Raw genomic sequence first — 27,744 nt, 5'->3', positions numbered from 1 at the left:
ACTCCAGTAAAGGGCACTTGCCGTGTCGAAGCAGCACCCTTCATGCCCTGTGGGCATTCCCTGGGCGCCAGAGCTAGTTTCCACCGCTCCCTTGGCTTCCTTGCATGCCAGCTGTGGAGGAATGCCCACCGTCGGGCACTGCCCTGCCAGGGGTTTCTGCCTTCCCTAACTGTGATTTCCAGAAAACAGTAGCATTTGGTAGTGGCCCCCAACAAGGCGGTGCCAGGAGAGAGGGAGGCAGCGAGCGAGATGAGAGGACCGGGAAGGAGTGGCAGTAGATGGGGAGGCCTCCAGGGCCCTGGTTCCTGGAGCTGGGGATGTCTCCAGGGTGATTGGCAGCTCTTTGTTTCAGCCCCCCCCCTCACCCGCCTGCTGCCCCCCCTGCAACTCCCCCTTCCAGTCCCTCCGCCCCCCACCCCCCCTCCTGCGCTCTCCGCCTAGCCTTTTCCCCTCCCAGCCGCCGGCCCGCCAGGGATAGTGAGCCGGCTGAGCGGCATGGAGACACAGGAACTTCGGGGGGCCCTGGCTCTTCTTCTCCTTTGCACTTTCGCATCTGCCAGTCAGGACCTGCAGGGTAAGCCTGTCTCCATCCTCGTCCATCTTCTGCCTCCTCCCCATTTGCCCTCAGTCTAGTAGCAGGGGACATGTGGGCAAGGGGAGAAGGGGAGAGTCCTGAAATGGAGCCAGAGGGAAGAAATGGTGCATTTTGGCCCCGTGGGAAGGAGTGAACACCAGAGGGTGGTAGGTGAGGGAGTGGGAACTGGCCAGAGTCAGCATGAAGCCAGGGCAGAGGACTCAGGAGCAGGATGCGAGGGCTGCCTGGCTGGATTGGTGTCTGAGCATCCCCAGGCACCCCAGGATCTAGGAGAGCAGTGTGAAAGTGGGTGCACTGTGGTCCCCTAGGCTTCTTCGTCCCCTAGGCTGCTGGCTGCCCAAGGACCGGGTGGGGGTTGGGACCAAGTGGTCTGGGCTCTCGCGGAGGTCTGGGGTGGGATGGGCCTGTGGGTGTGGGAGAGGTAGCTGAGGCAGATGACACAGGCACAGATTCTTCACTGGCTGGAAGGGAAACCACAGATTGGCCGGAACACAGGAGGCAAAGGAGCTGGGTCCTACATTCTCCAGGGAGAGAGCCAGACAGTGGGAGGGTCAGATCCCTCAGTGGGCAGCTGTTCTCATCCAGAGCGAGTGTGCTGAGCCCCCAGGGTGGGAGGAGGGGCATTGGGGTGTAGAAGGAGCCAAAGCCTGCTGTGTAAGAGAAACTGCCTTCCAATTTTTGTGCTATGGGCACCAGGTGCTACTCCTGCCTGGAATCAGCAGTGACTCCCTTGCGCCACCTGGTGGAGAGGTCTCAGATTTGTGGGACACTGTTTCTTGTTTCCAAATGAGCCTCAGGCCTGTGGATTCCCAGAGCGTGGCAGTAGGCAGTGTTGAAGGGAAGGAAGGAATAATATCTTGTCCTCTGATAACAGCAAGGGTTGCATTTTGAGGTGACTAACACTGTCAGGGGGCGGGGGTAGGCGGAGGGATGAAGGATGCCCCACCCCTGAGGGCTCAGGGACTTGGGCAGGATTTAGCATCTAACCCCATTCTCTGACCTTGATAATCCCTGCCTGGCCAGTGATTGACCTGCTGACTGTGGGCGAGTCCCGGCAGATGGTAGCTGTGGCAGAGAAGATCCGGACAGCCCTGCTCACTGCTGGGGACATCTACCTCCTATCCACCTTCCGCCTGCCTCCTAAACAGGGTGGTGTCCTCTTTGGCCTCTATTCTCGCCAAGACAACACACGATGGCTGGAGGCCTCTGTTGTGGGCAAGATCAACAAAGGTGACTGGTGGGCATCTCCTTTCCTGCAGCAATGACCCCCTGAGCACTCTCCCTTATCCCCACTCCCATATCCCATATCCCTCTTCTTTTTAATTTGGTTCCACTGGGGACCTTGGACTATCCGGCCGTGCCCAGGCACCAGGGCCACCTGGTATGGGGTACTTAGGAGATACCCCAGAATGCCAGGTACCCAAACAATAGGGTAAGGGCTGGTCTTTGTCGGGATGGAATGTTGTACTTGGGATGCTTGCGGGGAGGGGTCCCCTAGGCAGGGGCATGGAGCGGTTCCTCACATTCTTGGGATAGTTTAGTGGGTACAGAACCAGCTGTCACCTTGCAGGGGATAGAGTGATCTGATGCCACTGAAGACTAAGCAACTCCTAGTCTTTGAACCAACTTCATAGCTGAGGAAGGGATAACAGAGACTAGAGATGTGGCATCCAGAAGAGTTGATCCAAGGCTCAACTGGGAGACAGGGGATGGGGGACAGTGCCCATACTGACCTCCCGTCCTGGGCAGTGCTGGTGCGGTACCAGCGGGAGGATGGCAAAGTCCACGCAGTGAACCTACAGCAAGCAGGCCTGGCCGACGGGCGCACACACACAGCTCTCCTGCGACTCCGAGGCCCATCCCGCCCCAGCCCTGCTCTGCAGCTCTATGTGGACTGCAGACTAGGCGATCAGCATGCTGGTCTTCCGGCATTGGCCCCCATTCCTCCAGCGGAGGTCAATGGGCTGGAGATTAGGACTGGACAGAAGGCTTATTTGAGGATGCAGGTAAGGGGGAAGGGAGGACCCTGGAGTTTCTGTGGAAACAGTTTGTAGCAGTCGCGAGGAGGTGGTAGGTCCTCCCACCCTGTTCTCCTATCCCCCCAGGGCTTCGTGGAATCTATGAAGATGATTCTGGGCGGGTCCATGGCCCGGGTCGGAGCCTTGAGTGAGTGTCCGTTCCAGGGGGACGAGTCCATCCACAGTGCAGGTAACACAGTGACTTCCATCAGCTGACATCCTGGACCCCAGATCACATTCTGTCGTCTTTGGTGACTCACCTCCCCCTTAACATTCATTCCTTTGGTTCACCTATTTATGGGGCTCTGGCACTGTTACCCCAAATCTCCTTCACCTCTGACTGATCTCCAAACAATAAAGCCATACCAAAAGGTGTGGGTTAAAAAATCTCCCTGTTCTGATAAAAAGACCAGAAAAGAAATCGCCCTATTCAGGTCAGAAAAATAAAACGATCCAATAGAAGAATAGAACTCAGAGGATGCTAATTGCTTGGTCTTGGTTTTGACTGAGATAAGGGTCTTGGGTCTCTTTTTAGCTCCCATTGGTGCTGTCACCGACCAGCAGTTTCTCTGAGCATGGCTCATCTGCCTGGTCTCCCTGACAGGGATGTTCAGGGGCTCTTACCTAGAGAAAACACCCACATCTCCCACATATTTCAAAGACAGTGCTCTTGAGGTAGAAGCTTGGGAGGGAGGAAATGGAATATATTGTGGCCCTGGCCCTGCTTTGGGTTACCTCACTCGGATCCCTTCTGCCACTACCATGCCTGGGAACCAGATTTGGGTTTTGACTGTCTGAGGCAACTCCCTTAGAGGGTCCCTCACCTGTGTAAAAAGCTGGTGTTGCTTGCCTGTCACCTCTGACCTCCACCATCTAACACCCCATATCCTTATTCCAAGGCTCCAGACCTTTGTTTCCGTCCTTTTCCTTCTTCCTCTTCACCAGCCAGGCCCCTCTTTACAACTCTACCCTCTGATCGTGTTTTCTTCTCTCTAGTGGCCAACGCTCTGCACTCCATCCTCGGTGAGTAGGCCATGAGGAGGTGGCAGGGCATGAGCGTCCGGAGGAGGTCCTAGGCTTTGGCAGCTGCCTGAGACTAAGTCCTCTTCAGTCAGGAATAGGGTGGAATTTAAAGGTGGTGGGGGTAGCAGTAGCAGGAGCTGGCTTATTACCCAAAGAGGGACCAGGGCTGGTGTCCCAGTTCTGAGCCTCTCTGCATCCTGGGCCCTGACAGGGGAGCAAACCAAGGCACTGGTCACCCAACTCACCCTCTTCAACCAGATCCTGGTGGAGCTGCGGGATGATATCCGAGACCAGGTTGGAGCGGGTCAGCGAAGGGGGGCAGACTCTGAGGTGGGTGGCAAAGGCTGAGAGCTGACTTCCCATCCTTGTGTCTGCCAGGTAAAGGAAATGTCCCTGATCCGAAACACCATCATGGAGTGTCAGGTGTGCGGTGAGTGGGAGAGCAGGGGAGGGCTCCGGGTGGAATCACTGTGCATCCCACCCCATGGCGTGGGCCGCCAGTTGCGGTGATTTGAATGGTGACCTCTTGGCGGCTCTGACTGTGCCCTCCCTGCAGGCTTCCACGAGCAGCGTTCCCACTGCAGCCCCAACCCCTGCTTCCGCGGCGTGGACTGCATGGAAGTGTACGAGTACCCTGGCTACCGCTGTGGGCCCTGCCCCCCTGGCCTGCAGGGCAATGGCACCCACTGCACTGACATCAATGAGGTGGGGAAGGGCGGAATCTGGAAGGGCACAGACAGCCGGGGGGAGGACGTTAGGAGGGAAATGTTGGTCGGAAGCAGAGTTACCTGGGGTTTAGGAGAGGCTGGAGACCAGAAAAGAAGTGTGAGAAGGAAGGTAGAAGGCCTGAGGCAAAGACTGAAGGACCACACAGGGAAGGTGTTGGGGGAGTGGGAGTGTGAGATGGGTAGTTGGCAGGGAACCCAGAGGGAGGCTGGACGTGGGGCTCAGAGCACAGTGATGTTGGGTGGGAAGGGCTGCAGATGGGACACCAGGAGCAGTGGTCCCAGGATCATAGGAGGGGCCTGACTTCTTCTTCCTTCTCATCTGTCCCCAGTGTGCTCATGCTGACCCTTGTTTCCCGGGCTCAAGCTGCATCAACACTATGCCTGGTTTCCACTGCGAGGCCTGTCCTCAAGGCTACAAAGGCACACGGGTGTCTGGTGTGGGCATCGACTATGCCCGAGCCAGCAAACAGGTCAGGTTGGGTAGAGTGTGTGAACAAGAGAGCTCGGCCTTGCAGGGGCCAGGGGTTTCTGGGTTGGCCTTGGGGCTCTTGTGATAAATGGGCGAGGCTACTGACTCATCTGCCGGCTTTGCATCGGTTTTGGGTCTGGGCTTCAGGTCAGTGCTCACAGTTAAGGCCACACCAGTGCCCTCTCCCGTGTCTGAGGAGACCTACCACAGGTCTGGTTCTACCCAAAGTCTGCCCCTTCAGGTCTGCAACGACGTTGATGAATGCAACGACGGGAACAACGGTGGCTGCGACCCAAACTCCATCTGCACCAATACAGTGGTGAGCTGATCACCCCGAGTGTGTCTGGGGTGGTGGGAGTGTGCAACCCCCTCTTCAGACTTCCTGCTTCCCCTCCTCTTTCCCCGGGGCACCACACATCGTTGGTGTTCTTCATGGACCTGGTTTTGCCCCTTCCTAGCTGTGACCTTTAGCAAGTTATTTACCTTTTCTGAGCCTCACGTTCCTTGCTTGAAAAGTGGGGCTATTATCTACTTAGGAAGGTTGTCAGGAGAACCTGAGATCATCGATAGACCTGACATGTAGCTGCGTGCCCATCCTACAGCCCTCAGGTGGCATAGTGCTGGTGCTGGGTGCCTGGTAGGCTGCCCTCTTTCCTGAGACTGTTTCCCTCCTCTTAGGGCTCTTTCAAGTGTGGTCCCTGTCGCCTGGGCTTCCTGGGCAACCAAAGCCAGGGCTGCTTTCCAGCTCGGACCTGCCACAGCCCGGCCCACAGCCCCTGCCATGTCCATGCGCACTGCCTCTTTGAACGCAATGGTGCAGTGTCCTGCTCGGTGAGCTGGGCCTGAGGCTTAGAAGGAAAAGGCGGAGTCTGGGGATGGGATAGGGCTAGTGAACGTGTTTAGGGGTTGGGATGAGGACGTTCATGGGAAAGGGAAGTGGGCCTGGGCCCAGGAACTGGGTGATGAGGATAGAGCTTGAAGCAGGGGAAAGGGTGGGCTTGGGGGAGCCAGCCGACTGCTAACTCCCACCCTTTGTGTTGCCCCAGTGTAACGTGGGCTGGGCCGGGAACGGGAACGTGTGTGGGCCTGACACTGACATCGATGGCTACCCAGATCAGGCGCTGCCCTGCATGGACAACAACAAGCACTGCAAACAGGTGCAGCGGCAGCTGCCGGCGGGCGCGTGAGCAGGGTGGGCGCCCCAGGCTGGGCAGGCCAGCACTCGTCCATCCATCTCCTCCCTGGCCTTTAGGACAACTGCCTTTTGACACCTAACTCTGGGCAGGAAGATGCTGATAATGATGGCGTGGGGGACCAGTGTGATGATGATGCTGATGGGGACGGGATCAAGAACGTTGAGGTGGCGCCCAGACATTCTGTTCCTCCGAGTCCTATACTTTCCTCCCTGTCTCTGTTGCCTGGTCCCATAACCCTGCTCCCCCTACCTCTGGCCCCTGGCAGCTCTGCAGGAAGGGCTCTAGTACTCCCAATTAGGGAGGCATAGCCTGGTGCCCAGGACAAGGTGGACTACCTAGAGGTTGGGTGGGTGGGACTGCACCAAGCAGGTGGACCATCACAGGATTGGTGATCGTAGACAAGGGTACAGGGACATGGTGGGTGCTCGGTGGCCAGTGGTTTGAGGGAGGCCTGACTCTTTCCTTCCCACCCCAGGACAATTGCCGGCTGTTCCCCAACAAGGACCAGCAAAACTCAGATACAGATTCCTTTGGTGACGCCTGTGACAACTGCCCCAACGTCCCCAACAATGACCAGAAGGACACAGATGGCAATGGGGAAGGGGATGCCTGTGACAACGACGTGGATGGGGATGGTGCAGGCCTGGGCTGAGGGGGTGGGAGGCCTGTAAGAATTTGGATACAGTGGGAATAAACAGAGAGACTAGGAAGTCTGAGAATTGGGGGAGGGTGTTCTTATGAAAGTCAGCCTGGTGACTTCCTACGGCAGATGTCAATGGGAATGTAAGGCAGGGTGTAGGGTCAGGCAGGGAGAGAGCAGGCAAGAGGGTCAGACAAGATACAGGCAGATTTCCTGAATAGCTATCCTCTGGATGGGAGACAAAGCTCAGGGCTTTCACCAGCCTAGGAGAGTGTGACACCCTTTGCTATCCCCATGTCTTCTAGGCATCCCCAATGGACTGGACAATTGCCCCAAAGTCCCCAACCCCCTACAGACAGATAGGGATGAGGATGGCGTGGGAGATGCTTGTGACAGCTGCCCTGAAATGAGCAATCCTACCCAGGTACAGGGGAATGGAGAGGGCAGGGAAGGGGTGGGGGGACCAGTGGGTAATGGAAAGTGGTCAGGTCACCCTCTTCAGGTATCAAGAGGAGATGGTGAGAGCAGTTCCCTCTCTCTCAGACAGATGCAGACAGTGACCTGGTGGGGGATGTCTGTGACACCAATGAAGACAGGTAGGGTTTTGGCCAAGAGATGAAAAATCTTACAGGGGATACTTAACTTTTCTCCAGCGTATTCTGAATTCTGTGGTTTAGCCCTAATTCTCCACTGCTGTTGAACAGGAAGTTATTCCTGTGGTCTGTCCTCCATTTCTACTTCTGGACCTTCACCTCACCTGGCTGACTGTAAGGGGTCTGGCTGAACAGAGGGTACACCTCCTACCTCAGAGACTCCTAAGCAGGAGACAAGGGAAGGTTGTGGTACCTTTAAAGCTTGTATTTGTTGCCTCTTCTCCTGGCAGTGATGGAGATGGACATCAGGACACCAAAGACAACTGCCCACAGCTACCCAATAGTTCCCAGCTGGACTCAGACAATGACGGGCTTGGAGATGAGTGTGATGGGGACGATGACAATGATGGTGTCCCAGATTATGTGCCTCCTGGTCCTGATAACTGTCGCCTGGTACCCAATCCCAATCAGAAGGACTCGGATGGTAAGGCTAGGGTCCCAGAGGATTGGACTGGTGTGGGCTTTGCCCATGGAGAGGTGGTAGACTTGCTGGGGAGTTAGAAAGGGCAGGGTGGGGAGAGAGGTCAAGAATGCAAGACCTACCCTAGCTGGTTTGGCTCAGTGGATAGAGCGTCGGCCTGAGAACTGAAGGGTCCCAGGTTCAATCCCAGTCAAGGGCACATGCCTAGGCTGCGGGCTTGATCCCCAGTGCAGGGCATGAAGGAGGCAGCCGATCAGTGATTCTCTCATCACTGAAGTTTCAGGTGGTAGTGTTAGCTGGTGGCAGTGGCCACGGCATTCCTGAGTGCCTAGCTCCACTCTTCCCAGGCAATGGCATTGGCGATGTGTGTGAGGATGACTTTGACAATGATGCGGTGGTCGACCCCCTGGATGTGTGCCCTGAAAGTGCAGAGGTAACACTCACAGATTTTCGGGCCTATCAGACCGTCGTCTTGGACCCTGAAGGGGATGCTCAGATTGACCCAAACTGGGTCGTGCTCAACCAGGTACTAGGGCAGTGGGCTGGGTGGGTGCTGTCAGACCAAACTCCCAGGCAGGGCCCAGGTGGGTAGCGCACCTGGATCAGGTCTTTCTTCTTTATTGCCCATCACCAGGGCATGGAAATCGTTCAGACCATGAACAGTGACCCTGGCCTGGCAGTTGGTATGTGAGGGATACCCAGTTCAATGCCCTCCAAATAGAGGAATCTGACAGGGGCAGAGGGTGGGGACAAGCTGGCCACATACAGCAGGCATCCCTTCCCACCCCCAGTGCACAATGGGCCACTAGTAGCTTTGCTGCCCTGATCTTGATCCCACCCCCCACCCACCCCTAGGATATACAGCCTTCAACGGTGTGGACTTTGAAGGCACCTTCCATGTGAACACAGTGACCGATGACGACTACGCAGGCTTCCTCTTCAGCTACCAGGACAGTGGCCGCTTCTACGTGGTCATGTGGAAGCAGACGGAGCAGACCTACTGGCAGGCCACACCTTTCCGGGCTGTTGCCCAGCCTGGGCTGCAGCTCAAGGTCCCACAGCTGCCCAGACTCCCCAATCCAGGACCCTTTCCCCAAACCTCTCCCCCTACCTGAGTGGGAACCCTCTTACTCAGACACTGGGTCTGGAGGTGGGCTCCCCGGGGCTTCAGAACATTCTCCTGACCACCCGGACTTCCTTTCCCACCTGTACTTACCAACCTGTTGTCTCTGCCCTCATTTGGTTCCTGTGGTTGACCCCCTGTCTTTGCCAATGCCCTTCAGGCAGTGACATCAGTGTCTGGCCCAGGTGAGCACCTCCGGAATGCCTTGTGGCATACTGGCCACACCCCTGATCAGGTACGACTGCTGTGGACTGACCCACGAAATGTGGGCTGGCGTGACAAGACCTCCTACCGCTGGCAGCTGCTGCACCGGCCTCAAGTTGGCTACATTCGGTGAGGGGACAGGCTGAGCCCTCCTGAGGGACCCCAGGCTCAGCCTTTCCTTCCCTTTTAGCTGGGACTCACCAGTGACCCCTCTACTCAGTGCCTTGGTGCCATGGGCCCAGATTGGGACCACTTCTCTCCATCTCCTCTCTCACCACAGACACGCTGCCTCAGCCCTGCTTGCTTCCTAGCATCAGGCAGCCTGGGCTCTAGTGCCGCTGACTATTGGCAATGTTGGGCGAGTCCTTCCTGTTCTGTGCTCCATTTGCCCTCAGTAAAACAAGGGCATCTCTGGGAGCCTCCAAAGCCCAGGCCAGCCTGTGGAGAGGCACATCACATCCAGCCCTTTCACTGGGACAGCCCGGAACCTGCCTCCTCAGGGCGTCTGACCTCAGTTACAGACGTGCAAACCAAGCCCCAGACTTCACAGCTCTTCAAAGCAGAGCTGGGGCCTCTCAGTTCAGCACTTTGTCCCACTGCATTTCCTAGTTGGTGGGGATGACAGGGAAGGGAGAGGAAATGGCCAAGAGCCCAGAGTCCAGACACTTGGGTTGGTTTCCCTTTAAGGTTCCTGGGGCTGTGGGGCGCCAGGGCAAGGGATAAGGGAGGGGTAGACCAGAGCCTGGGAAGCGGGTGACTTCACCCCCCAGCCCATTGTGTTCATCGTCATGGCAACCCAATCCTCGCTTGGAATGCGGCTGGTGCTTTGAGATGCAAAGGGGGCTGGACAAAGAGCCAGGGGCCCCAGGCCTGAGAAAAGCACCCCCTTCCCTCCCCTTTCCTTCCTTCTCTCAGGCCTGGTGAGCTAAGGGGGGTTGGGGATGAGCAGGGCCCCAGCATAGTGGCACAGTGCCCACTGGTACCCTGGCACCAACGGAAACCCCTATCCTGGACAGAGTGAAGCTCTATGAGGGTCCCCAGCTAGTGGCGGATTCTGGGGTGATCATTGACACATCCATGCGAGGGGGGCGTCTTGGTGTATTCTGCTTCTCCCAAGAAAACATCATTTGGTCCAATCTCCAGTATCGATGCAATGGTGAGGCTCTATACCCATATCAGCCTGACCTCTCTTGCCCTCATGGGAGAGTCACATCCTTGACTTTAATCGTTTCTCCTTCCTCAGACACAGTTCCCGAGGACTTTGAGCCATTCCGGAGGCAGCTGCTCCTTGGAAGAGTGTGAAGAGGTGGCTACCAGAGTCAAAATCCTGATTTTAGACCCTTTGGCCTTGGGATCCATCCCCAAGGCCCCCAGGTCTAATCTACAGCCCCTCAGCCGAATGCACACCCTCCTCTGGCACCAATCAGGAGTTCAGCCCCAGAGGAGTGGTGACTGTTGAGGAGATGGGAAGTTTTCAAGGGGCATTTCTCAGGCGCTAACCCCAGGAAAGATAATAGCATATTACCATAAAGTTCCAGTTGTTTTCTAAGCCAGTGCAGTTGCTTATTTTAGGGATTTTCCGGGGTAGTGACCAATGAAAAAGGATCCTGAGAAGGGTAAGGGAGAGGGCTGGTAGGATGGAAGTTAGAGGAAGTTTGGCTGAGTTTGGGGCACGGTGAGGCAGGTGCTGGATGAGGGTTAGGTGAAGGATGGGGCTGGGGTAGGTGAAGGATGAGGTGCTGGTCAGAGGGTGGTTAAAGTCCTCCCAGCCCCACTTACTTACGATGGCAGCAGCGACACTCCAGTCAATAGATGGGTCAGGATCGAGAGCCAGGAGGGCTGGGGCTGCCCCGCTCGGGGTAAGCGGGGGGCCGGGGGGCCGGAGGGGCCGGAGGCCGGGACGAGTGCAATATTGGCGGGGGAAAGAACAACACTGCACCGCGTCCCGTCCCTCCCGCCCGCCCGGGATCCCGCTCCCCACCGCTTAAAGCGGGACCAGCCCAAGGACCCGGAGCGCTCTGGGAAGTTGAGTTCACCTGGGAGGCCAGAGAGACTTGGCGCCCGGAAGAGGGTGAAGGGGACGGTAAGGGGAGGTGGGGGGAGAGGGAGAAGGCCGAAGGGACGACTTTGGTATCCCGGAAGGCCGCTTTCTGACGCCGGCGTTGTGCGCGCTTGCTCTTTAAATACTCCGACTGCACGGCGCGGAGCTGTCACCATGGTAACGCGTATCCCAGCAACTGAACTAAAGGCTGTTGCCTAGCAACTCCAGGGTTGAAGTTTTGAGGCCGCCCACCTAGATACTCGCGCGTTCTCTAGAAGGCGGGTGCGGGGCTTCCCCGCCCCTCCCACCCGCGCCGGGCGCTGACGTCCCGCCGGGCGCCGCACAAAGCCGCGCCAACCAGGTGGAGAGCTGTTGTCCCACGTTTCCCGCCGCACCGGTCTGTTTAAAGTTAACTTTTCAATCTGTACTCGTTGGGGCTAGGAATTGTTTTCCTAACGCGGATGTAGCTGCTTCCGTTGGCCGAGACCGCAACCCAGCACCTCCGGCCGAGGCCAGAGACCCTAAATCCCATGTACCGCTGTGAATTCCTCTCTGGCCCCAGATATTTCTGTCCTTTAATCTATCTCGGTTCTCCAAAGTTATGCAACCTCAGACACTTTTACCATGTGCTTACCTGCTCCAAATACCACTCTGCTCCCCAAAAGATAGTTCACGGCCCCCCAATACCATTCTGTGTCCTACCTATTAGCTGACTCCTAAATACGTAACCCGTCCCACCGCCCCCCACTTTTCCGATGTACTTTCTTACACACCTCGCCCACTTTTCCATGTACCTCAGGATCACACCCACTTAGCGCCATTTCCTTCAGAACGCCCCCCGCGCCCGAGCCCCCTCCTAAAGGTCCCAGCCTCCGTCGATGGCACATTGCATTCCTCCCCTTCTCGGTCCCAGCCGCCGACACTTCTCCCTGGGGCGCCGCCCTCCCTAGCCTCTCGGCCCCCAGTTAGGCAGCGCCGGCGTCCGACCTCCCCCCGCCCGGGCAGCCTCCCAACCCGCCCGGGCAGGCGTCGAGGGGCTCCGCGTGGCCACTAGAGGGCGGCCTGCCGCTACCGGGGGGAGGGCTGGGAAGGAAAGACCCTCGAGTTCGGCGGTTTCGTCCTTCTTTAAGTGGAAATTTCTTCCCCCGCTTCCTTCTCGGGAGAAAGCCAAGGAAGGGACTCAGTCGGCTGGAAAGTCCGGCAGGGGCGGGGCTGTGTGTTTCGGGGTAGAACTGCAGAACGGGACAGGGAGCGGTTCGCAAGGTGGGGCTGTTCCGGGAAGTGGTGGGGGGAGGGGGTCCAAAGCCAACACCTAGTCCACTCCTTACCACCCCCCCCCCCTTTTCTTCTCAGCCCCCAGAGTGGGGCTTCAAGGGCCCCGGGGAGAAGTGGAGTGGGGGACTGAGGGTGAACTTCCCAGCCTTAACCTGGCCCACTTTCCCTATTGCCTTTCTAACCTTGGCTGTTGCTCTGGAGCTAAAACTAAGGCCTTGGGGACCCAGGTCCCAGGCTCCCCCACTTTCACACACACACACACACACACACACACACACACACACACACACACCCGCCTTCTGGAGCCAGGGAGTGGTTGGTGAAAAGGGGAGGCCAACTCGAGAACAAACAGGTTGTCAGAGAGTTGAATGATTGGAGCCCATGTGCCCTACCTGAGGGGACAGGAATGGTTGGGGAGGAGGAGGAAGAGATAGGAGGTAGGGAACGGAGGAGGGGCGGGGTTTTGTCACCTGTCACCTGCTCTGGCGGGTGGGGGGAGGCCCAGTATAAAGCAGCCGGCACCTGTGCTGCTCCACCTCACACGCAGTGCCTGCCCGGATCTGTTCTGCCCCCTCCCCACCCGGGCCACCACCACCATGACACCAGGCATCCAGGCCCCTTTCTGCTTCCTGCTGCTGCTAGTCCCAGTGCTTACAGGTGAGGGGCGCCAGGTGGGGAGGGGCTGCCCGCACAGCCTTCCTGTGGGTTTTGTCTCCTGGCAGGTGGCACCCCACCAGGCAGGAATTGCAGACAGGTGGCCTAGTCTGTGCCAGAATAAAGGAGACAGGCTCAGAGACGACCCCCCAGGAGAATGGGTGCCAGGGCAGGTGAATTTCCTGAAGAGAAGTCCAGGGTGGGGGTGGGAGTGGGAGCGGCAGGAGAGGTAAATCTTAGGCGTGGAGAATGGCTAAACCGGGAGCAGAGGGGTGTGGGAAGAGAGGGGGCTGCAGCTGGGAAGGAGGAGGAGGGCTGACTCCGGCCTGCTCCCCAAATCCTCCTAGCATTATTTCTCCAAATGCTAGAGGACATATTTTCTCCTTGTTCTGATTTACCCCTGAACCTCATTCTCAATTTCTTACAGCTCCTCCCCTCACTCCCCCCCATACAGTTTCTACAACCTCTGGCCACACAAGCCACACGGGAAGTACACAGACTGTGACTGCCCAAAGCAGCCCAATGACCAGGTTCACTGACAGAAGTTCTGTGAGCACAACCAGCAGCTCACTCCCCACTCACAGCCCTGCCTCAAGCTCGGCCACCACTCCAGGCTACGGTGCCATCTCTTCCCCGACCACCAGCCCTGCCTCAAGCTCGGCCACCACTCCAGTCCACGGTGCCATCTCTTCCCCGACCACCAGCCCTGCCTCAAGCTCGGCCACCACTCCAGTCCACGATGCCATCTCTTCCCCGACCACCAGCCCTGCCTCAAGCTCAGCCACAAGTCCAGTCCACGGTGCCATCTCTTCCCTGACCACCAGCCCTGCCTCAAGCTCAGCCACCACTCCAGTCCATGATGCCACCTCTTCCCCGACCACCATCCCTGCCTCAAGCTCGGCCACCACTCCAGTCCACGGTGCCACCTCTTCCCCGACCACCAGCCCCTCAAGCTCGGCCACCACTCCAGTCCACGGTGCCACCTCTTCCCCGACCACCATCCCTGCCTCAAGCTCGGCCACCACTCCAGTCCACGGTGCCACCTCTTCCCCGACCACCAGCCCCTCAAGCTCGGCCACCACTCCAGTCCACGGTGCCACCTCTTCCCCGACCACCATCCCTGCCTCAAGCTCAGCCACCACTCCAGTCCACGGTGCCACCTCTTCCCTGACCACCAGCCCTGCCTCAAGCTCAGCCACAAGTCCAGTCCACAGTGCCACCTCTTCCCCGACCACCAGCTCCTCAAGCTCAGCCACAAGTCCAGTCCATGGTGCCACCTCTTCCCTGACCACCAGACCCTCAAGCTCGGCCACCACTCCAGTCCACGGTGCCACCTCTTCCCCGACCACCAGCCCTGCCTCAAGCTCAGCCACCACTCCAGTCCACGGTGCCACCTCTTCCCCAGCCACCAGCCCTGCCTCAAGCTCGGCCACCACTCCAGTCCACGGTGCCACCTCTTCCCCGACCACCAGCCCTGCCTCAAGCTCAGCCACCACTCCAGTCCACGGTGCCACCTCTTCCCCGACCACCAGCCCTGCCTCAAGCTCGGCCACCACTCCAGTCCACGGTGCCACCTCTTCCCCGACCACCAGCCCTGCCTCAAGCTCGGCCACCACTCCAGTCCACGGTGCCACCTCTTCCCCGACCACCAGCTCCTCAAGCTCAGCCACAGTTCCAGTCCACGGTGCCACTTCTTCCCCAACCACCAGCCCTGCCTCAAGCTCAGCCACCACTCTCGCACACAAGGGCACTTCTGCCAAGGCTACCACCTCCCCAGTTGGCAAGGGCACTCCATCCTCAGTCCCCAGCCACCACTCTGATACTCCGACCACCCCTGCCAGCCACAGAACCAGGACTCCAGCCAGGAGCACTGATGGTAGCATAGTGCCCTTCACCTCTCCCAACCAGAGGCTGTCCTTCTTCTTCCTGCTCTTTCATATTTTGAACCTCCCGTTTAACTCCTCCCTGGACGATCCCAGCACTCACTATTACCAGGTGCTGCAGAGAAACGTTACTGAATTGGTGAGTAACTGCCCTTCCTCCACGCGCTCCTTCGCAGCAGCTTCAGAACTGCTCGAACCCACGCACCAAACTTAGTACCTACTCTCCCCCCCCCCCCCAGCTTTTGCAGATTTACAAACAGGAGAGTTTTCTGGGCTCCTCTGACGTCAAGTTCAGGTACAGTCCTGGGTGTGGACTCTGTGTGGGGTGGGTACATGTTGTCGTGACTGGGGAAGGACTGGTACTCTCATGGTTGGGGGAAGTACCAGAAGCTGGGACCTGCACCTGAATTGCTCATTTCCCTGTGAGCAGGCCAGGATCTGTGATGGTGGAATCAATCCTGGCTTTCCGAGAGGGCGCCACCAATGCCAACAACGTCAAGGCACAGTTTGTTCAACGTGAACCAGCAGCAGACACACACAACTGGGTCATCTCAAGAGTTAGTGGTGAGGCCACTGTCCTTGCCTCAGGCCAGCACTATGCGTCCGGGGCCGCTCACTCTCCAGCACCCGGGTTCCCGCTTCTCCCCGGGGTGTAGCGGGGGAGGGTCGCCTCCTTGGGGAAACTGCCCTGATGACTGCTTTTCCTTTCAGTGGACGATGTGTCATTCCCTTCCTCCTCCCGGCCTGGGGCCGGGGTGCCCGGCTGGGGCATTGCCCTGCTGGTGCTGGTCTGTGTTCTGGTGGCGCTGGCCATCATCTATCTCGTTGCCCTGGTAAGTGCTCAGTCTTCAGCCCTAACCAGAGTGCCCCCGCTAGAAGGAACTCCGCGGCGCCCCCTGACCTGCTGTCTCCCCCAGGCGGTGTGTCAGTGCCGCCGGAAGAACTGTGGGCAGCTGGACATCTTCCCAACCCGCGATGCCTACCATCCCATGAGCGAGTACCCCACCTACCACACCCACGGGCGCTACGTGCCCCCTGGCAGTTCCAAACGGAGCCCTTACGAGGAGGTGAGCCGGGGCGGCCCCACGGTGGAGGGAGAAGAGGCTTTGGCTGGGAAGGGGGCCCGCAGGGGTCACTTGGAAAATCCAACGACCTTAGAAAAGGTGAGGAGTGACATGAAGTGAGCAGTGGAGGGCCTGGCGAGGAGGTGGGTGGAGGTCAGGAGAGTTCGAGGGGAAAGGCCTGGGGGGACCATGGAGGGAAGGGGACCTCAGGAGGGGGTGTCCCCACAACCAGCATCTCCAGGAGAGCGTTCGCTGGTCAGCCGGACTGTGGGCTCGGCTGTGGCTGGGATGCCCAGAGGTGAAATGGGTGGGCACCCTTCACACAGGACTTACAAGGAGTGAGCACCTGTCCCCCACTCTTCTCCTAAGAATGGAGGGTAGGGGTTGAGGAATGTTGGGGGGGGGGGCAGTCTCCGATTCCAAGGCTGAAGTCTCACCAAGCCAGGTGAGCCTGGGTGGGGTTCTTGGGAGTCTCAGGGAAGCAAGGACCAGCACCCCCCCGCCCCCCCCCCCTCCCCTCTCCTGGCCCTGCTCCGCAGCACCTAGTAAATAATTACTTGGTCACCTGGGGCTGGAACTCCAGGTGGGGGAGGGGGACTTTTCTTTTCTTGACCCCATTTTCCCACTCCGGGGACTTCCTTCTCCCAGTTTTACACAGATGAGCACACACACCTTCTTGGGCTGGAAGAGCAGAGAATGGAGGGAGATGTGTGGCGGGGCACGAGGGGACTGCGAGGGGGCTGACTAGAACCACGGGGAGGGAGTGCAGGGAGCAGCGGGAGGAGGAAGGCCCTGTTTACAGTCACCTGGCTGCCGGTGGTGCCCGGCAGGTGCTCTCTCCAAATTAACCCTTCGGGAGCTAGGCAGGCTCCCAGACCACTGCCCCAGCCTGGGGGCCATCCGGGGGCCCTGGGGTGGCAGCTTCTCCCAGGGAAGCCTCTGCCCCTCAGCCTGGACCCCTTCCCCCCTCACCCAGGTTTCTGCAGGCAATGGTGGCAGCAGCCTCTCTTACACGAACCCAGCAGCCACTTCTGCCAACTTGTAGGGGCGCGTTGTCCGCTGAGCATCCAGCCGGCGGCCTCTGTCATGGTCTTGGTCTTCGCCACCAGCGCCCCCGCCCCCTTTTCCTGGACTGGGGAGCTGGGAGTTCCAGTGGGCTGCTCGCAGCCTCCTGCGTCCCTAACCCGTCTCAGCCCTGGGGAAGCCCATCCTGGCTCCTGGGGATGTGCCTGGGGCAGTGGCTCCAGGACTGGCCCCAAGCCCCCAAGGGGGAGTGGGAACCTGTACGCGGCTGAATAAAACGTGGGCCTCCTCCGCGCTGGCTCTAACTTCTGATCTGTCACCTGTGACCCGCAGACAGGAGGGGAGATCAGGATGTATGTGTGCGGGGGTCTGGAGGGGACTTTGGGGGAGGAGGCAGGGAGGAAGGAAGGCAAGGAGCAGGGTTCGTTTGGGCAGCAGGGGGTGTGGAGAGATGACATTGGGTCGGGAGTGGCCGGTGGAAGAATTTGAGTCACCTCTCCCCCATTGCTGGCGGCACAAGAGGAAGGAGGAAACGAAACCTAAGTGGCTGGGCTCTGGCCTGCGCACCCATGGCTCGCCCCTGGTTTCAGCCTGGCTGGGGGCTGGCAGGCCTGCACCCTCTTCTCCCCTTGGCACGATGCCCTCAGGCGGTTCTATTCTGAGCTGCTCGGGTGTGAAGTAAATCCTCAGGCAGCGATAACAGCCACAAAGTCAACACGGGGTCACAGCTACAAAGTCAACATGGCCATGATAAGTGTTAGATCCGGGGCTGGCGCCAAGCCCAGTCCCCTCCCTGGCCATGGGCCCCCCCATCCGCCCACTGGCTCTGGGGTCTGCTCCCCGCGCCCTGGGAATGGGGAAGTGGTTCTGGTTCCCTGCCCCTTTGAGCTCAACCACATTCCCTCAGGGTCTGGGAGCTGGTGTCCCATGCCTCATCAGGGGACACAGGAGGTCACCAGAGCCAGGCGCCCCCTGGCGGCCATGGTGGGCTCAGGCCTGGGCCGGGCACCTGTGTGGGCAGGAGTCTTGGGAGCGCCTGGCTTGGGGACCTCCTTCCCTTAGGGCCATATCCCTCCGGCAGCCCTGCTGAGCAGTAGCTGAGCGCCCGGATCCCTCCGGCAGCCACACCCGCACAGAAGCTAAGAGGGATGGCAGGGCTCAGGAAAGGCAGAGAGGTGCCTGGCCTCACAGTTTATTGTTTAGAAACCATGGAAATGACAGCTGTTGCTCGGCACAGGCCTAGCAGTCCCTACCGCAGGGGGCAGCAGTGGGCCCCAGGTCTTGCCCGGTCCAACCCAATGGGGACATCCAACCTCCGCGTGGCCCCACAGGGAGCCTCGGCACATCGGCATGGGTGCGGGACAAGGAGAGCATGCAGGAGGGAGAGGGGCGTACGAGGCATGCGGCTGCAGGGCACGGGGACCCACATAAACACAGGACAGGGTCCTCTTCCCTCCCAGGGAATGCTAGGCAGTGTCAGCCAAAGAGCCTGCCCGCTCTAAAGCCGTAGGTCAGCATCGGCGGGGCAGGCAGCTGGGCAGGGCAGAGGGCAGAGCTGGGGCTCATGCCCTGTGTTCCAGGAGCCGCCCTGCCACTTGGCCTGAGTGCTGGGGAGAAAGGGCAGGGGTGGGGGGAGGGCTCTCTCCATGACTTGGTTGGATGCCACGGGCAGAGGATGGAGCAGGAACTGGGTGGGATGGGGTCTGGATTAACAGGCAATGGAGAAATGGCGGTCAGCTAGAGAGGTGAGCAGGGGAGTGTCCCTTGGTCAAGAGAAGGCCCTGGGGAGACGCAGACACGGGGTGAAGGACGGGACCACGTGGGAGGAAGAGTTGAGGGGAAAGCTGCCGGAGGAATAACCCGGCTCCAGGGAGCTTAGAGGGCCAGGGCCTGCGGAGGCCTGAGACCGTCAGTCCAGCTTGGCGAAGCCCCCAATGGTGACCTTCCTCTCAGGCCTGGTGCCCACGGGCTCCTGGAGCTGTACAGCACCCCCCCCAATGAAGCAGAAGGCAGGGCACACGGGCCCCGAGCAGTCCAGGGGGCACTCCAGGAGCCCACGGAAGGACACGGCGTCCAGGAAGGAAACCCGGCCCTGCTCGTAGTCCAGGCAGATGCCCAGGCGGGGTGGCAGGGGCACGGTGCAGCCGGCGGCCGGGCCGTCCCTCCCAGTCAGCCCTGCACCGGAGCTGGCCCCGGACCCCAGCAGGATCTTGCCCATGCCGATGGTGAGGAAAGCAAAGGGTGGCAACGCCTCCACCGCGGCATCCTCGGCCCCGCTGTCGTGCCCACTGTCTGGGTCGTACCTGCAGGAGAGGGCACTGGGTAGGAGGATGTTGGGGTGGGACAGGGAGTGGGGGGTGGGTACCAGAGGGCTGAGACGTTGGAAGTGTGGAACGTTGGTTGAAAGGATGGGTTTGGAACATTGAGGAGAAACCATGTTGCAGAGACAGGGGTTGGAATGTAGGGTTGGGGTGTGGTTTGGCAGGAAAGGGGCACGGAAAGGAAACCACACTGGCGAGAGAGGCACTGGGCAAGAGAAAGACAGGCGTTGGTAAAGCACGCTGACGAGCGCAGCCGATTCAGGGAGGAAGGCGGGGAGAAATAAGGGTTTGGGGACATCCCGCTGGGAGAGGGCTCTGAGGGTTAGGGAAGCTGGAGGAATGAGGAGTTTGTGAGCAAGTCCTGGGTGAGAGGAAGCGCAGAGAAAGGATGTTGGCAGAGTGATGAGGGTAGACCGGTGTCCCCGATGGGAGATGTCAGAAGGATGTGGGATTGGGGACCGAGCTGCGAGTGGGCAGAGAGCATTCTGAAGACACCGGGGCCTGGGGGAGAGCGCCGGGAGGAAGGGGTCAGGGAGGAAGGCACGCGTGGGAGGGTGTGAAGTAGGGTGTTAGGGATGAGAGGGTTAGGAGATGGAAAGTTGAAGGAGAGGATTTCAGGGTGTTACAAGATATGGTTGAAAAAGGTATGCAAGAGCAAGGCGTGTGTGGGGAAAGGGTGTTGGAAATGGGATATCGGGGAGAATGGCGTGGAGGCGTGGAGAGACGGTCTCTTAGTCTTGAGGGACAGATGGAAGGAAGTGGAGGTGGTTCCCTCTTCTTTCCTCTCCTTCCCCAGCCACACACTCCAAAACCCAGTCCTCAGAGCCCTCCCCTGACCCCTCCCACACGTCCCCCGGCCACAGGGCCCCCCGGCCTGGCTGCCGTTACTTCACCGCGTCCTCCTAAGTCTCCTCCAGCTCCACCCCAGCAAGTCTGTGCTCCTCTTGCCCCCCCATCCTGTCCCCCGCTCCCCCACCCGGGTCCCCCACCCCATCCCTGCCAGAGCGGCCTGACCTGGGGCTGATCACGTCGGCGGCACCCTGGAAGCTCTCCTGGAGCTTGCTCTCCAGCCCGACGCCCACCTTGACCAGGTAGGAGGCGGGGTCGACGGCGCAGGCCCAGTAGCTGCGGCCCTGGGTCACGGCCACGTCGCCCAGGACCACGTCCACGCTCAGGTGGCAGCCGGTGAGCAGCCGCTCGGCAGCCAGGAGCAGGGGCAGCCCCGGCACGCTCCGCACCGCGCGCTGGTCCTTGCTGATGGCCAGCCTCTCGCGGCTGGCGCCCCAGCGGCCGTCGAGGAAGAAGTGAAGGACTGGAGGGGGGGGCGGGCGAGGCAAAAGGAAGGACTTCAGGGACAAACGGACTGGGAGGCGTTAGCACACACACTGGGAGGTTTCGGAACGTGGGACGCGCTGCCAAGGGCTTTGGGAGCAGGGCCTGGAGCACTGGCACGAGGGGCACAGGAAAGAGAGAAGGGGAGATGCCAAGTGGGCACGGGAGCCCCGGAGGGTCGAGTGACGACTAGTGGGCGCAGAAACCAGTCCCCAGGCCCAGCTGACGGCCAGTGCTGCCTCTCGGCCCGTCCCCGGCTGCTCGTTCCATGTGGGGACACTCCCCCATCTGCCTGCACCTTCCGGCCCACACTCTGGTGCTCACTCTGGTCCTGACAGCCAGCCCCGCCCTCGTCTGCGCCCGGGGGGTGATGCTCCTCCGTGATACCTCTGTCCCAGGCCCACACTGTTTCCTGGACAGTCATTTTACTGTCATTTATTAGCCCTGACTTGAGGTGGAAACGCTAAGGCTTTACATGTATCAATGCAATTAATTCTCACAACAACGCTCTGAGGTAAGTACTGTGAACACCCCGGCAGAGGAGGAACTTGAAGTTCAGAGAGGGTGAGCAACTTGCCCAAAGCCACACAGTTGGCAAGAGGCAGAGCTGGGATTTGAACCCAGCAAATCTGGCTCCAGAGTTAGTGAGTGTGACCCACGGCATCACACCGTCTCTCGGTGCTCACCCTGCCCCCCCCCGGCCAGTGCCCACCCCTCTGCCCACTCACCGGGCGCCGGGGGGGTGTGCAGGTGCACATCCTCACTGTACTCGCCGTAGCCAGCCTTGTTGCAGCCCCGGACACGCAGCACGTACACAGAGCCCGTGTCGGGGTTCTCCAGCAGGGCACTGGTGCCCCTCACCTCCTCCCGCCGCTGCCAGTGGGCGGGGCCCGGCTGGGCAGGCACGTCGGTGCGCCGGAACTCTATGGTGTAGTGCCAGGCAGGCGGCGAGTGCGGGGGCAGCCGCCAGCACAGGAAGATCTGGTCGTAGGCAAAGGTGCGCTGGGTGTCGATGACCGGAGCCTCGGGCACTGTCGGGAGAGACGGCTGGGTCAGTCGGGCTGGCCGCCGGCCGGGCGTGGAGGGCATGGAGGGAGGCAGGAAGAGGGACAGCAGCGGGAGCCGGGGGGTGAGTGTGGGTGAGGGGGACCTGGGGGACACCCGTCTGGGCACTGGGCCGGGGTGGGCAGGCAGAGCCCCAGGGGGAAGGAGAGAGGCAGGTGCCCGCCGGGCAGGCAGGAGGCCTGGGTGCTAGTCTGGTCTGCGCACCGGCCTTAGGTCAGCTACCTCCCCTTTCGGGCCTCCGTTTCCTCCCTGTCTAACGAGGGCATCAGACCCGATGGAGACCCTTCTTTCTCTGACCCTTTCATTCTAGGAATAAAGAGGAGCCCCAGGGCAAGGCCACTGGGCCCGGGCAAGAGGGCACTGAACAGGAAGGAGGGGACAGAGGGGGAGGGAGGGAGGGAAGAGTCAGCAAGACAGAACGTGGGGGACCACGGAGGGCAAGCAAAAGCTCGATGGCAGGAGACAAAGGTCAAGGAAAAGAGAAGAAAAGTCCAGAGGGCAAGGGTCACAAGGACAAAGGGCAAGGTTTGGACAAGCACCTAAGGAAGGCAGGAGAGAGGCCACTGGGCTGGGGGGGCTGGGGAGGACGGGATCTGGTGAAGGCAGGACAGAGAAGGAAGCAAAGAGTGGTGGCCAAGCCTCATGGGGGCTGCGGGGTGGAGCAGGGGCCCGGGCCGCTGACTTGCCTGGGGTGCTCCGGAGCAGAGTCCGCGGTGGCCACAGCCTACAAACAAAGAGAGGGAGAAGCAGCGCTGAGCGCGGTGGGCCGGCGTGGCCGGTGGGCTGGGTGGGCGGGGTGGCTGGCCAGGCCGGGCAGTAGGCTGGGAGGTCCCCGGTGGGCACTGCCCCCCGGGCCCGCTGCTGGGGGAGAAGGGAGGAAGGCTCTAATTGGAATGGGGCCTGGCCGTCTCCTTACCTCGAAGGAAGTTAAGCTCCGTCAGCAGCTTCATCTCTCGCCCCACGTCCAGCTGGCAATGGCGGAAGGAGGAGTTGGCAGCTGGCCGGAACATCTGGAGGGCCTCTGTAGCTCGAGCGATCCTGGGATGGGGGCACCCAAGGGTCAGGCACTGCCATCTGGGCAGCCACCCTTCTCCTGGATTCTGCCTGCCTGCCCCTGAGCCCTGGCGTCTGCTTTGGGTCTCTTCCTCGTCCCCTCACGCACGCTGGGTATTGGTTTGGCCTCGTGGTGAAAACCCTCAGGGCCCAGCTCTCCATCGGACGGCACTTGAGACTCTGTCTTGGACACCGACTACACCCGTGATCCCCCCCCCGCCCCCTCCCTCCCCGGGAGCCCATGTCCCTGAGCTGTGCCCTGAGGTACCTGTTATGTAACTGCTTGGCTGCTTGCACAAAGCAAGGCTGGTCTGTCTCCTTAAGGACCTCCTGGGCGTAGCCCACCAGACCCGAGCCATCGAGGAGGCTCCGGTGCTCCTGGAGCTGGGCGCTGAGGCGGGCCAGCCGCTCCTGCTGGCATTCCTCTATGGCCTGGAGCAGCGACGCCCTCTTCTCCTCCAGCACGGCCCCCAGCCCCCGCACCAGCTGGGACACCTCCTCCTTGGCCTGCTGACCACTCACCTGCCCAGAGAGCAACACTTACTATCTCCCTGAAGGTGGTGCCTGTGCCAGCCTCCTGGGCCCCGCACCAAGGCTAGGATCCCAAAGAATCTGGGGGAAATGCCACCCACTTCAACGGGGCCAGGCGTATGGCTCCCAAGGCACCTCACACCCACCTGGCCTCCGCTCCTGACCATTCGTGCTAACCTTCCTGGTGCCCACACCACAGTCCCTAAGGACTCCCCCAAACAAAAGCCATCCCTGCCTGGGCTGTGCTAACACCCAGTGGCGTCTGTGCCGTCCTGTGGCCCACCCCCCGCCAGCTGATGTGTGCCATCTGGGCGAAGGCGTCAGAGCCATCGCCTTAGCCTAGCTCCAGGGACACGTGCCATCCTCAGCAGGTTTCTGAGCCCGAGGGCATCTGAACTGCTTTCCTGGGACTTTTCAAGCTCTCCCTGTCCTGTCCCCACTGTGGTTCCAGCGATAGCCTGGCCGAGGGCACTGATGCTCCCGCTTGGCCTGGTTTCATCAGAACCTGGGCATGCATGGACCCCACACTTCCTGAGCTTGCCACCAGGTGATTGGGCCCTGCCTCTCCAACCCTCCTGCTGTGTCCGGGCCCGGGGAGGGCCCAGGGCCACCTCTCTGCCCGCCCTCACCTCAGTGTGCCTCAAGGTCTCCTCCAGCTCACAGATCTGGGTCTGGACTGTGTCCTGGTTTCCCAGGATGTATGTCAGGCTCTTTGTCAGTTTGTCCTAAGAGGGAAGAAAGAGGTGGGGATCACACCCGGCTCGGCAGAAGCTAGCAGTAAGAGGAGGTGTGAGAGGATGTGAGCGGGTTAGCTCACCTTGAGGGCCTGGTAGGCGCTGAGCACCGGCGTGATCTTGTGCCCGCTGTGCGTGCGCCTCACTCGGCAGAGTTGGCATACCAGGCGTTGGCATGTCTTGCAGTAGTGGGTCACCTCTTCCTTGTGGTCTGGGCACATTAGGCCCTAGGGACAGAAAGGGCAATGGCATAGTCGCCAATGGTCTGCGTAAGGGTGTGCCCTCCCTCCATTGGCTAGATGGGGGTGAAGAGGAGCTCAGCTGGCGGTACTCCACAGCGCCACCTGGTGGTACCTACTAGCATCAGAAAGAGGCTTTCCTGCCCCCTCCAGGCATCAGCATCCTCCTCCCTTCATCTACCTCAGGAGAGGTGTGGTAATAACAATATAACGATGGCAATCTTAGCCTTGTGGTTACTAATTAACCTTGTCCATCTTGTTCTCTGTCATATCCCAATGCCTAGCATAGGGCTAGGCACATAGATGCTTGATACATATTTGTCCAATGAACAAATGCATACAGACCTCTAGTGAACAGATAACTTTCACAAACATTATCTCATGTGATCCTCTGAACAGCCCTGCGGGTGTGGGTATTGCAGGACACATATCAGCCTCCTCCAGGAGGTAAGATGAAGGCTCCAAGATGTCCAAAGATTTGTCCAGTGCCTTTGTTGTCGTTGTTACAGAAAAAGGAGCTTGGCGATGGCAAACCCCTTGCCCACCTCCGTTTGGAGGCTCACAATGCCGGGCACCCCCACCCATCCAGTTCTACCATGCCCCTCCCCTCCCAGGCTCTGCAGGGGCTGCTCACCTTGGGGCGGAAGGAGAGGGTGGGCAGGGTGGGCTCGTGCTGGGCCTTCTGGGTGCCCCAGGGGTGGAAGAGCTTGAAGCACTCGTTGCAAAAGGTGGCACGGCACTCGGTGCAGCCCTTGGTGGCCTCTAGCGGTGGGGGCTTGCACAGCTGGCACAGGATGGAGCCACCCACACTCACGCTCTGCCGGTACCGCTCCACCACGCGCTCCAGGGTCAGGTTCCGGAACAGGCCCGCCAGGCCCCGCTCCCCCAGCTCCACATCGCCCTGGCAGGCTGGGCACGGGAACATGATCACCTGGGGGTGCAGGGCACCTCGCTTCCGCCCGGGGTACGTCCCAAAGCCTGTGGAGGGGCCGGGGAAGTAGGAGGTCACAGTTACAGCTGGCTGGAGGTGGGGGAAGTCTGTTCGGCTAAAGAATTAATGTTTTATTGTGTCTCAGCTCAGCTGAGCCTCACTGAGGAACCTCCCCACCCCCTGGAAGACAGACAGATGCCCCTGACCAAGGATGGCCCCTTCCCTCTTCCTGACGGACATCCCGGCATCCTCACCCCCACCCCACAGGCTCCAGCCCACCTGACTTAAGCAGCCGGTCCAAGCGTTCAGGCTTAGGGAGAGTCCTGCGGGACAGGCGGGGACTGCGGGTGGAGGGGGTGGAGGCAGGAGACGTGGGCTCAGAGCTGGGGTCCCCACCATGGCCTACATAGCCCTGCTGGCCCAGCACCTCGCGGGCACAGGCCTGGCACACGTTGTGGGTGCAGGGCAGCACCAGGGGCTGCTTGTACATCTCCTGGCACACTGGACACAGCAGCTCCTTCTCCATGTTCTTCATGCTCGTCTGTGGAGGGACCAGGAGGTTAGGGCAGAGCTTGGACACGGGCGATCCTGACAGGCCCCTCAGCCGCCCTCAGACCCAAGGGGTCTCAGGCAGGGGCAAGACAAGCGACGTATGGCTTTCCCCCAGTCCCGGCCCAGGCCTGGCCCACAGACCTGCCCGGCTCTGTCTCTCGCCTCTGTTTCTCTGAGGCAGAGCTAAAGGCCTACGCAGGAGGAGGGGTGCTTGGAGATCCGACCTCCGCCAGCCTCAGCTCCTCCCCCTCCACTCCCCCTGCCCAGCCAGATCTGCAGCCGCTGCACCTGGCCATGGCCCCCGGCTCCCCGCCCCCATCTCTGCTCCTGCCCCCGGCACGTCTCTCAAGGACACCACACCCAGGTGCGGACCCCTGCCCCCCTCTCTGGCACACCCCACGCCCCCTCCCACGCGTGACTCCTCCCTGTCGGCAGGCGCAGCTCTCTCCATCCTCCTGCTCACCGCGGCCGTATTCCTGCTGCGGCTCTGGCCTGCGGCCTCCCCAGCCTGCATCCACCATCCTCGCTTCCCCAGTCATCTCCTCCGGTCCCCCGATACTAACCAGTCTCCTCTGCCCCCCACCATCCGGACCTCCCGCTCCTTCCCCCAGCGCTACTGGGCTACCCGCAAACCCCCGCCCCAGCAAGGGAGAAACAGCCTCCCTGCTCGCCCCCTCCCCACCGGAAGTACCCCTCCCTTTCTTAGTGGCGGGGGTCCTCGCTATGCCCCACCCCCTCACCTCACCTTGGTCCCCCTCTTCGCAGCCATCCCGGTCAGGGGCGCAGCTGACACAAAGGAGGGAGGGACAGGGAGGGAGGGGGAAGGAAGTGATGGTGGGGGGAGCAAGGTTGGCACCGCCCCTGGGAGAGCCGGGCATGAGTTGCCATGACAACCGCAGGAGGCTGGGAGGCAGCCGGGAGTGGGGGTGCGGTGGGGTGGGGTCTCGTGGAGCTGTCCAAATTGGGAACCGCACCCTGGGGTGGCTCCTTCATCGCCCCTGCCTGCCCTCAGTTTTCTTGGACATTTTCCAAGCTCACCCTCGCCCCGTCCTCAACGGTGCAGCCCCACGGCCCGGCAGCCCAGCCCCGGTGCACAGCGGGCCGCTACCCCAGCCCCCCCGCGGCCCCCCGCAGCTCCTGGCTCCTCACGCCCCGCAGATGGACACCTTCACGGCACCCACCTCCGGGCTGCCCCGGATCGCCACCTCACACCTGCATGCCCACCCTGCCAGTCCTTCCTGCCATCACCAGCCCTCTCCGCCCCCGCGCCCCCTGCATCCCAGCGTCTTGCCGGATCCCCACCTGTTCGAGGTCCCGGCCTGTCCCGAACCCCTGGACTCCCCCTCCCGTCCCCCTCGACCCCACCTTAACTCACACTGATGCGGACCAGCGCATCCATGATGGAGGTGAAGGTCTGCATATCCTCAGCCTCGGCCATGGTCCTACCTTGCCCGCCCGCCCCCGGGTGCCCGATCCCGGCCGGCAGCGGCTGAGAACCCCGGGCTTAATGCAGGAGCCCGGTGGGGGTGTGGGGAGGGGAGGGGGTAAAAGATCACTGCGCATGCTCCGGGGACAAGCCTCAGCCAGCGCCAGTCGGGGTGGGAGGTGGGAAGTGGTTTCCCCCACGTGGTTCTCAGGAGGCGGCGGGGTAGCACGGAGTGGTATTTGAAGAGAGAACCATTTCTCAGGTTCGCATTCTCCACTGGCTCCTAATCACACTCACATAAAGGGAAGAAGGATCGGTGTGGGGAAAGCTGGGCTCCAGGACGGCAGGACTAGGTTTTGGTTTGGCCAAGAGTCTAGGGGAGGTGGCGGGAGATGGCTTGACTGGGTGGTGGGCACACAGTGCAATACGCAGATTTTGTATCCTAGAAACGTACACTCTCGCCCTGGCCGGGGTGGCACAGTTGGCTGAGCGTCCTCCCACGCACCCAAGGGCCCCTGGTTCCATTCCCGGTCAGTGCACACACCCAGGT

At 60.5% G+C, this 27,744-nt stretch overlaps 3 protein-coding genes and 1 non-coding gene across 8 annotated transcripts; 2 read left to right on the top strand and 2 right to left on the bottom strand.

Moving 5' to 3' along the window:
• The first annotated feature begins 399 nt into the window (after positions 1-399).
• On the top strand, positions 400-10,619 carry THBS3 (thrombospondin 3). 3 transcript variants are annotated; one of them, XM_008155707.3, is made up of 23 exons: positions 403-574; positions 1,619-1,825; positions 2,345-2,601; positions 2,701-2,803; positions 3,610-3,636; positions 3,848-3,930; positions 4,015-4,066; positions 4,193-4,341; positions 4,694-4,834; positions 5,075-5,152; positions 5,512-5,664; positions 5,880-5,990; positions 6,086-6,193; positions 6,505-6,664; positions 6,975-7,093; positions 7,213-7,265; positions 7,553-7,746; positions 8,091-8,269; positions 8,378-8,426; positions 8,599-8,795; positions 9,027-9,199; positions 10,087-10,226; positions 10,314-10,619. In XM_008155707.3, exons 1-23 carry the CDS (start codon positions 496-498, stop codon positions 10,370-10,372), a joined length of 2,871 nt encoding a protein of 956 aa, XP_008153929.1. In that variant the 5' UTR covers positions 403-495; the 3' UTR covers positions 10,373-10,619. The 3 variants fall into 3 exon arrangements, with proteins under 3 accessions (XP_027987244.1, XP_008153929.1, XP_054568259.1); XM_054712284.1 differs by lacking the exon at positions 3,848-3,930 and having other exon boundaries at positions 4,015-4,059; XM_028131443.2 differs by lacking the exons at positions 9,027-9,199; positions 10,087-10,226; positions 10,314-10,619 and having other exon boundaries at positions 400-574; positions 8,350-8,426; positions 8,599-8,686.
• A 331-nt stretch (positions 10,620-10,950) lies between these two features.
• MIR92B (microRNA mir-92b) lies at positions 10,951-11,033 on the bottom strand. The gene has a single exon (NR_129241.2). It is a non-coding gene; the product is annotated as a microRNA mir-92b (primary transcript).
• A 2,142-nt stretch (positions 11,034-13,175) lies between these two features.
• Positions 13,176-17,093, top strand: MUC1 (mucin 1, cell surface associated). The gene is made up of 7 exons (XM_054712157.1): positions 13,176-13,213; positions 13,468-15,062; positions 15,163-15,218; positions 15,354-15,487; positions 15,635-15,756; positions 15,841-15,990; positions 16,964-17,093. The coding sequence occupies exons 1-7, from the start codon at positions 13,198-13,200 to the stop codon at positions 17,030-17,032; spliced, it is 2,142 nt and encodes a 713-aa protein (XP_054568132.1). The 5' UTR covers positions 13,176-13,197; the 3' UTR covers positions 17,033-17,093.
• A 1,101-nt stretch (positions 17,094-18,194) lies between these two features.
• On the bottom strand, positions 18,195-27,206 carry TRIM46 (tripartite motif containing 46). 3 transcript variants are annotated; one of them, XM_008155711.3, is made up of 10 exons: positions 27,144-27,206; positions 25,496-25,757; positions 24,920-25,263; positions 24,130-24,273; positions 23,942-24,037; positions 23,050-23,303; positions 22,645-22,766; positions 21,392-21,694; positions 20,346-20,643; positions 18,195-19,313 (listed from the first exon to the last, which is right to left on the bottom strand). In XM_008155711.3, the coding sequence occupies exons 1-10, from the start codon at positions 27,204-27,206 to the stop codon at positions 18,920-18,922; spliced, it is 2,280 nt and encodes a 759-aa protein (XP_008153933.2). In that variant the 3' UTR covers positions 18,195-18,919. The 3 variants fall into 3 exon arrangements, with proteins under 3 accessions (XP_008153933.2, XP_027987247.2, XP_054567748.1); XM_028131446.2 differs by lacking the exon at positions 27,144-27,206 and adding an exon at positions 26,232-26,276; XM_054711773.1 differs by lacking the exon at positions 20,346-20,643 and having other exon boundaries at positions 19,103-19,313.
• Positions 27,207-27,744: the final 538 nt, after the last annotated feature.

Source organism: Eptesicus fuscus, chromosome 22 (assembly GCF_027574615.1).
Source record: "Eptesicus fuscus isolate TK198812 chromosome 22, DD_ASM_mEF_20220401, whole genome shotgun sequence".
NCBI lineage: Eukaryota > Metazoa > Chordata > Mammalia > Chiroptera > Vespertilionidae > Eptesicus > Eptesicus fuscus.
Note: the sequence above shows the minus strand (reverse complement) of the source record. Positions and strands in the feature narration are given on the sequence as shown.

Coding starts and splice junctions, on each gene's coding strand:
- TRIM46 (XM_008155711.3), bottom strand. CDS start 27,206: ATGGCCGAGGCTGAGGATATGCAGACCTTCACCTCCATCATGGATGCG. Junction 25,758..27,143: donor ATGCGCTGGTCCGCATCAGT/GTGAGTTAAGGT, acceptor GTCCCTCCACAG/ACGAGCATGAAGAACATGGA. Junction 21,695..22,644: donor GGAGCTTAACTTCCTTCGAG/GTAAGGAGACGG, acceptor CTCTCCCGACAG/TGCCCGAGGCTCCGGTCATC.
- MUC1 (XM_054712157.1), top strand. Junction 15,063..15,162: donor AGAGAAACGTTACTGAATTG/GTGAGTAACTGC, acceptor CCCCCCCCCCAG/CTTTTGCAGATTTACAAACA. Junction 15,488..15,634: donor GGTCATCTCAAGAGTTAGTG/GTGAGGCCACTG, acceptor TTTTCCTTTCAG/TGGACGATGTGTCATTCCCT.
- THBS3 (XM_008155707.3), top strand. CDS start 496: ATGGAGACACAGGAACTTCGGGGGGCCCTGGCTCTTCTTCTCCTTTGC. Junction 1,826..2,344: donor TGTGGGCAAGATCAACAAAG/GTGACTGGTGGG, acceptor CGTCCTGGGCAG/TGCTGGTGCGGTACCAGCGG. Junction 2,804..3,609: donor CGAGTCCATCCACAGTGCAG/GTAACACAGTGA, acceptor TCTTCTCTCTAG/TGGCCAACGCTCTGCACTCC.